The sequence below is a fragment of the Haliaeetus albicilla genome, chromosome 14 (assembly GCF_947461875.1).
Source record: "Haliaeetus albicilla chromosome 14, bHalAlb1.1, whole genome shotgun sequence".
NCBI classification, from domain to species: Eukaryota; Metazoa; Chordata; class Aves; order Accipitriformes; family Accipitridae; genus Haliaeetus; species Haliaeetus albicilla.
Window position 1 is genome coordinate 16,058,565 of NC_091496.1, and position 8,292 is coordinate 16,066,856.

Genomic DNA, 8,292 nt, shown 5'->3' on the forward strand with positions numbered 1-8,292 from the left:
CCCTATAACCTACGATTTAATCGTATTTTTATTTCTTTTCTTTCTTCAGTGCTGTAGAAGCGCTCTATAAAGAGAGCATCCCACTGCATTACATAGGATTTACAAAATGCTGAGTTCATGGAAACGACACAAAGTAGTCTCTTGAGGCAGTGAGCTCTACTGCTGTGAAGCCTTAGGGAGGAGCACCGGAGGCTCACTGTTCCATCAAGTCATGGGCACCGCCACAGCCCCGACTGCCAGGAACCAGCCGTTTCCACGGTGAAACGGAAGGCTGACCGTCAGCGGCCGAGGGAGCCCAACGTGGATCCGGATTCGCCCAACTTCTCGGAAGCCCGCACCTCACAAGCCACCCTCCCAGCACGCCCGCAGGCAGGGCTGCCGCGGCTCCTGAGCGGAAAACCCCCTCTCGTCGCCACTTCCACCCTCCTGCCACAAGCCGCGGGAGGCTCCTACCTCCCATTTCCCAACTATTCCTCCCTGCCGCGGGCCCGAAGCTCTCCCCGCCAGAGCGCCTCCGAGCTCCGCCCCGAGCGGCTGGATGCGGCTCCCAGCGGGGCAGGAGCCCCGCCGCAGCCCGGGCAGGAGCACCCGCCAGCGCCGCCCCGCCGAGGCCCCCCGGGGCCTGACCGGAGCGCACGGAGCCTCCCCGCCCGCTCTCCCCGCCGCCGCCATCTCCGCCGGCTACCGCCGCTCGCCGCAGCGCGCAGGCGCGGCACATGCGGCACTACACCCCCCAGGGGGCAGCCGCCGTCCCGGTAGGCGCTGCGCGGCGGCCGCGCCTTCCTCCCCGGCCTCGCCGCAGAGCCCGTCGGGAGCGGGAGTCCCGCCGCGGCGCGGCGCCCCGCCGCGCTCCCCGGCAGCGGCTGCAGCCGCGCACCTTGCTGTCCCGCGGCGGCGCGGCCGCCCCGCGGGGACGCGGCGAGAGCCGTACCGCAAGCGCTTCCCCCGCTGCGCACTTTTTCACGCCGCCCCCCCTCCCCCGTCTCCCGGCCGCTTCCGCTTCCGGCCGCACCCTTCCGCTCCCACAGTGCCCCGCGCCGAATCATGGACCACAATGGTGAGGAGGGGAGAGGCCGGGAGACCCATTTATACCCGTCCCCGCCTGGGCCCGCTCCGCGCTACCGGGCGGGCGGAGGCCGCGCGCGGGGCCGCCGGCTGCGGGGCGCTGCCAGGGTAGCGGCGGGATGCGGCGCGGCGCCCGGTAACGCCGGCGGGGCCCGTGTTCGCCGCGGTTCCCCGCGGCCCGCGCGGCGGGGCCTGCTCTCTCCCCTCAGCGCCGGGGCTCGCGGTCCCCCGCCCCGACCGCCGCGCGCCCTCCAACGGTGGCGCGCGGCGGCCCCGCCTTCACCCGCTCCCGGCACGGCGGCGCTCGGCCCCTGCCCCCGCTCCGACGGGGCGGGGGGGGGGCTCAGCCGCCCGCCTGAGGGGCCGCTCCGCCGTCTCCCGCCCCCGGCCGGGCTGCGGAGCGCGGCGGGGCTTGGCGCAGCGTCAGGCGCGGCCGGTGGCGGTGGAGACGGCGGCTGCGCGGTCCCGGGGCGGCCTGCGGTAAACAGACCGGTGTGTGCGGAGCCCGTCGGCCTGCTGCAGGTGGATGCAGCCTGTAGCGCTTGGGGGGAGGCGGCGGCGGCGAGGCGCTCGTTTGCCCGCTGCGTTTGCCGAGATGGGCGCCGATAGTGCGTTTTCTGGTCCCGTAGTCGCGCTCGGGAGAGGAAACTTTCTCGTGTGCTTAAATGTGGTTTTGTAGCTTTGATGCTTTGCTGGTTGGCGTGCTGGCGTCGTCTGAGGAATGGATGAGTGGACGCGGGGGTTTTGCTAGGGCTTTGGGGGGGGGTTCTCCCCCTTTGCAAAGGTTGCATTATAAATTTGTATGTGTGAGATACGGTATTTGGGCTGTATTTATGGATTTTAAAAAACTTGAAATGCAAAAATAAAACTTAAGTAAACTTGAGGAAGGTGATGGTTCAGGAGGATGTGTCACCTCTAATTAGAGCTTCTCTGAGTAGTCTTAATAATTTTGGTATGGTTTTCGGTTTTTTTTCTGGACTTAATCCTGCTAGTTATGCTCTCACAGACTGGAATGTATTATCCTTCCATGAAACTTGAATGACTAATAAACTTGCTAGTTTGGATCAGTTGAGCACCTAACTCATGTAAATATTCCTAGCTTGCAAACGTACATGGAAGAAAAACGTCAGAACTTAATTGTTTCCTATTGCCAGCTCAATGGAATAAATAATACACAAGAGTTTGTTTAAATTTTAGTTATTCCTGTTTGCAAGTGGATTGACGTCCTGCAGAGACTTTTTCTGGTTTATGGTGTTGTGGTTTTGTGTATTCTGGTAAAAAACAGGATTTCCCAACAAGTGGAAAATAGACAGCTTTAGCATTATTATCTCTGATGTTCGAGCCCAGCAGCCTTGGGGATGTCGTGGTTGTGTTTGCTGGGTCATCTGTTTAGCCAACAGGACAGCCTAAACAAAAGCAAAAAATGAACAAAAGTAAAAACAGGCGTTATTGGTTTTGCCTTTTTACATACTGCCTTTTAGAGTGAAATGTGTCAACCACCGTGCTAAGAGGAATTTGATCTATCAGAGGAAATTGAGGGCTCTTGATTTTGAGGTAAAGTGACTGTCAGGGCATAATCCCGATTTCAAACTTTTGCAGTTCCTAGTTTTGGTGGTAGCTGCTGAATAACTTAGAGCAATCCCTTTTTTCCTTTTTTTTTTTTCTTCTTGTTTTTCCTCCTACTTGTTGTGTTGTGTGGGGTGGTTATAGGCTTTGAGGGACAGTAGTTTGTGAGGCATTATGCAGAGTTGCACTAATAGGGCCCTAATTTCAGTGTCCACATGCTACCATGCTGTAATCCTTTGGGGCCTCAGCAATCATTCCAGGCTGCAGTGCCCTATCAAGTGGAACGGCAAGCCTGGCACGCCCCTTTGAGGCTGAGTGTGTGCTGCTTTGAAATGCCTGTCAAAATGGCATTTTGAATTAAAGTCAGAGTGAGCTGGGTAGACTCGTGAAGGACATAACTTTATTTTTGTATGAATGAGATGCTGTGCAGTGGTCTAAGGTAGACTCGCTGCAAGTTGAGGGAGTTGTACCACCTTCATTGGTGTTGCTTCTTGCAGTACCCCCTCTAGATTATCTCTTTGAGCCTCTGTCTACTGGTGCATGTGTCAGGCTATTTCTTGCTTCCTTTGCCCTGGTACTCAGATTTAAATCTGGTTAAAGGGAATTCTGTATGTAGTGGGGAACAATAATTTTTGGTTTAGCAAGGATACTACTACATGTTCCTCAAGTGCTGATATTTTTGTGATACTTTATGCGAAACTTCTAAGTGATATGTCAAGATGCTGAATTAATATAGAAACTAGTTTCCTTCCAACTTCAGTAAACAGTGTACATAAATTGTAAAAATTACCTTTTCTCATAAGAAATTCTATGTTGTCCAGGTTGTACAAACAATTGACTCTTCAGTACTATTCACACTGTGAGAGGAGTGATACAATTAATGTTTTTTTTTTTCCTGTTGTGGAGAAATGACAGAGTGGCTAACTTATTTTTAAAAACAGCTTTAATTGTAGAACCAGATTTCCTAAAATCACGGTCATTCCCAATACAGTTTTGTGACTTGAAGAAATTGTATGTGAAGATACTTATTTTCTAGTGATTAAATTTTGATATGTTGTATGAGCCTTAAACAAGCTTTAAAAATTCTTTTTCCTTAAAACTCTTCTGTTAATGCTTAGCCTCTTCAGAAACTATTAGGTAACCAAAAAATAATTTAAACTTTTTTTTTTTCCCCCACAGACAATGATTTGCAAGGAACAAATAGTTCAGGATCATTGGGTGGTCTTGATGTTCGTAGAAGAATCCCTATAAAGCTTATCTCAAAACAGACAAATAAAACCAAACCTGCACCTCGAACTCCAAGAAATATGAACAGGATGCCTTCAAAGACACAAGCTGGTGATGAAGGTAAATTAATATAAGTACTACCCCTGTAGTAGGGAAGGGTATTATTCTGCAGCATTGGTCAAGACTTTATTCAGTCTTGGAGGCTTATCTGTCCAAGTGCAAAACAAGTTTCAAATTTCTGGATAGTGCTGCACTATAAGGATTAAATAGTGCATATTCCCAAAACAGATTGTCTTACTATTTTGACTGTACGTTTCTGTAGAATGGGCCCAGCAGATGGGAAGTGCTGTGGCATTTCTCGATGATTTCAGTATAGAATGACACATGTGCTTAATAGCAGCCGGTGTCAATTAGGAAAGTGTTGTGGTTGGCCTGTGTCTTTCTTCTCTTTCTTTTTTCCACAGAAGAATTCGATTATAACAAAGAGGAGCGATACGAATGCAAAGGAGGTGAAATGTTTGGCAACCAAAGGAGATTCCCTGGACCCATCTTTTGGGACTATAAGGTAGTCATGGATGGGAAGTCGTGAATCGTGTGTCTGTGAATCATACCAAACTGTAGGTAGTCCTGGTAGATACTTTCTTAAATAAAAGTGCTTCCATTATTTTTGACTGGCTGAAAATACATCCTCCGCTTTCTCACATTTGTGGTGTTCTTGCTTCCTTCTCAGCTAATTCAGAAATAATGGGTGTTTTGGTGATAATTGAAATGAGAAGCTTTAGTGATGTTGGGTTTTGTTCTCCCACTCCCTTCTCTATCCTATCAGATAAACTTGCTGGGGGAAAAGGATGATACACCGGTCCATTTCTGTGATAAGTGTGGATTGCCCATCAAAATGTATGGACGCATGGTGAGTGAAATTATCAGTGGAAGATGCAGCCATAGCTTCCCTTTAGAGTAAAATTAGGTTTTACTATGTCTCTGAGGCCTCTAGAGGTTACCGATTTCAGCAGGCCTCTGAATAAACAGCAGAAGAATATCAGGATGGAACCAGGGGCTTTCCTTGCTGAAGTGTTTTTGTTCTATCTGTCTAACTGATTTCAGTTTCCCCCCTGATTTAATAAAGTAAGCCTGAAAATGTTAAACAAAAAATGTGAACGTGGTCACCAACAAAAAAAACTCTTCAAGTTCAGTGGGTTTTCACCTTACACCACTTACCATTAAAAATATGCTCTTTATCTCAGTTGAAGACTTGCAATGAAGTTAGAAAACACTGTTCACTTTTATGTCCCTTTAAAAGTAGTGTAGCAAAATCTCTGAGATTAATTTAGATTTCTAAGTGTGATGTAACAGGCTTCAGGATCTGACTTAATGGCAGTTAAAGCTTTTAAAACTTCCCTTCCTTGCCAGCAAGACAAGGGTAATTAGATTGCATATGCAGCTTCTGTGAATGTCCAGTGTTGGTATTATTGCAAGACTTAAACTTTTGCCTATATGTTTTTGCCAACACTTAATAAAACCCCAAACAAACCTACCCTAAAAAACCCAAACTCAACACAAACTGTTTTAGAAAGTTTCTATGCAAAGATGCTGTAAACAGCTAACTACCACTATGCCTGTTCACCTCATAGGTAACTTAGTTACTTTTATTATTAGAAATTGTGTGCTGGAGGGGGGAACTGTATTCTGCAAAATGACATAGATACTTATGTACGATGTCTGACCAGAGCCATTTTTTCTCTCTAGATCCCTTGCAAGCATGTTTTCTGCTATGACTGTGCTATACTACATGAGAAAAAGGGAGACAAGATGTGTCCAGGGTAAGTTATCTCAAGATTTGTTATTTAAGTTACTTTCCTACATTTCCTTTAATATCTTATTTCAGATACTCTATTAACATGGTTCTGATTTATGTATGTTTAGCAAAGGCAGGAGAGGACTCTCTACTACACCACTTGATTATAGTTTCATATCCCATATTTTGGGATTGTAAGAGATCAGTGTTTACTTTGCTGTTTAAGTATTTGCGTGGGTAACCTGTTATTGCTCTAATATGAAAAAGAATAGATGGCAGTTTGATTTACTTAGTAAGAGTGACTCTCGGTAAGTCAATGCACAGAAGGAATTTGTGAGAGTGAGTGATGCTATTTATAAATTTCCACCTTGTGAAATTTTTATGTTCTTTCATAGTTATGTTTGGAGACTGAAAAACTAGATAAACTTCAAAGTCAATGAAATGTTTCTTTCACTGCTACAGTGGGGAAAAAATTGTCAGTTCTAATTTGGGTAATATGGTAAACTGGTTAACTTTTAACAAAAAAAAAAATTGCAGATGGAGCTCTGTGGTGACAATAAACCAATATTCTTTTCTGATTTAGCTGTAATGAACCTGTGCAGCGAATTGAGCAGTGTGTGCGAGGGTCTCTCTTCATGTGTAGCATTGTTCAAGGGTGCAAGAGAACTTACCTGTCACAGAGGGACTTGCAAGCGCACATCAACCACCGTCATATGAGAGCTGGAAAGCCTGTTACTCGTCCTCCAATTGAACCTGTACATCCTCCTATTGCCCCACCACCTGCTGAAATTCCTGAGCGTTTCATAATGCCACCTGAGAAACATCATATGAGCCACATCCCGCCAAAGCAGCACATCATGATGCCACCACCTCCTTTGCAGCATGTGCCACATGAGCATTATAACCAGCCTCACGAAGACATTCGTGCGCCTCCTGCAGAGATGTCAATGGCTCCACCGCCACCTCGCCCAGTCAGTCAGGACACCTTCCGCATTTCAACGAGAAAACACAGCAACTTAATAACAGTCCCTATTCAGGATGATTCGAATTCAGGTGCTCGAGAACCACCTCCACCAGCCCCTGCACCTGCTCATCATCATCCTGAATACCAGGGTCAGCCAGTGGTATCGCACCCTCATCATATTATGCCTCCACAGCAACATTATGCACCACCCCCCCCACCACCTCCACCAATAAGCCATCCGCTGCAGCATCCTCCCCAGGCAGCAGGTACTCCTCACATGGTATATAGCCAAGCTCCTCCACCACCAATGACCTCTGCTCCTCCTCCAATAACCCCGCCACCTGGACATATAATTGCCCAGATGCCACCGTATATGAATCATCCTCCTCCAGGACCTCCCCCTCCTCAGCACGGAGGCCCCCCTGTGAATGTAAATGCACCCCCTCCCCATCACTATAATCCTAACTCTTTGCCACAGTTCAGTGAAGATCAAGGAACTCTTAGTCCCCCTTTCACACAGCCTGGGGGAATGAGTCCAGGGATATGGCCAGCTCCAAGGGGGCCGCCTCCACCTCCAAGGATGCAAGGGCCTCCTGCTCAGGCCCCTCTTCCTGGACCACACCACCCTGATCAAGCCAGATACAGACCCTACTACCAGTGATACGAGCAGTTATATGAATAGAGAGTGCTATGAAGAGGATAAAACTATATACAACAGCCTTTTAATTAATTGTTTTGGGGTTATTTTGTTGTGGTTTGGTTTTTTGGTTGGTTTTTTTTTTTAAATACTGTCATTTTGACTGTAAGACTTTGGGGATTTGAATCTTAAATGATTTTTAAGCCTTGGCCGTAGGACTCTGATGTCAAATATTCCGTAGTGCTAAAATAAGTGGCTTAGTAGACCACAGTTGCATTTTAACAGAACTTCTATCTCTAGTGTGGCTAAATTGTCCTAAGATGAACACTTGTAATATTATTTCCTGGAGAAAATGAACACGTGTTGTACCATTCTGAATATTGTTTTTGTTAAATCCAGTGTTTAGTTTCACTTGTGATACATTTTTGTTAACCTGTGTACAATAATTAAATTGAAATATGGTTGTAAAAGTGGTGAGTTTTGATCTGAAGTCAACACTGACGTAGTTTCGGGACACCATTTTGGCACTAATACTTTCCAAATGGGGGAAACTGAGGGAACTTCTAATATTTCTCTTACTAACAGTTACCATTACTTATAATGAATTCAGGCTATGATGAATTCATGGCATTAGAACATGCAGAATACTGCATTTCAGCTTTTTTCTTCTTTATGCAGCAAGGTAAAGTTATCAGAAATAACAGCTTTGGGTGTGACATGAAACCATGTAATAATATGTTGGTTGGTTGGGATTTGGTGGAGGTTTTTTTGTTTGTTCTTGTTTGGGTTCTTGGGGTTGGGCTTGGGGTTTTTTTGTTTGTTTGTTTTAAAGCTAGTTTTGATTCAGAAGGTTCTGTTCACAGGTACACTACTCACTGGAGTTGAACTCAAACTATTGTGTTTACCTATGAGTATGTTTGTGCCGAAGTGTCTGCGAATTGGCTTGCCATGTCTGTGAGAAGCAGGTTATTTTAGGTAGGGAAGTGGTGTTTGCCTCTGTCACTTTATATAAATATGTACAGTAGGAAAACATCCCAT

The 8,292-nt window shown here is 46.8% G+C and overlaps 1 protein-coding gene across 1 annotated transcript; it reads left to right on the forward strand.

Moving 5' to 3' along the window:
- Positions 1-704: 704 nt before the first annotated feature.
- CBLL1 (Cbl proto-oncogene like 1) lies at positions 705-7,724 on the forward strand. The gene is given in 7 exon segments (XM_069801850.1): positions 705-826; positions 828-1,057; positions 3,811-3,978; positions 4,323-4,423; positions 4,685-4,768; positions 5,605-5,678; positions 6,237-7,724. Coding segments are annotated over 7 exon segments (1,809 nt in total). The 5' UTR covers positions 705-716; the 3' UTR covers positions 7,279-7,724.
- The last annotated feature ends 568 nt before the right edge of the window (positions 7,725-8,292 follow it).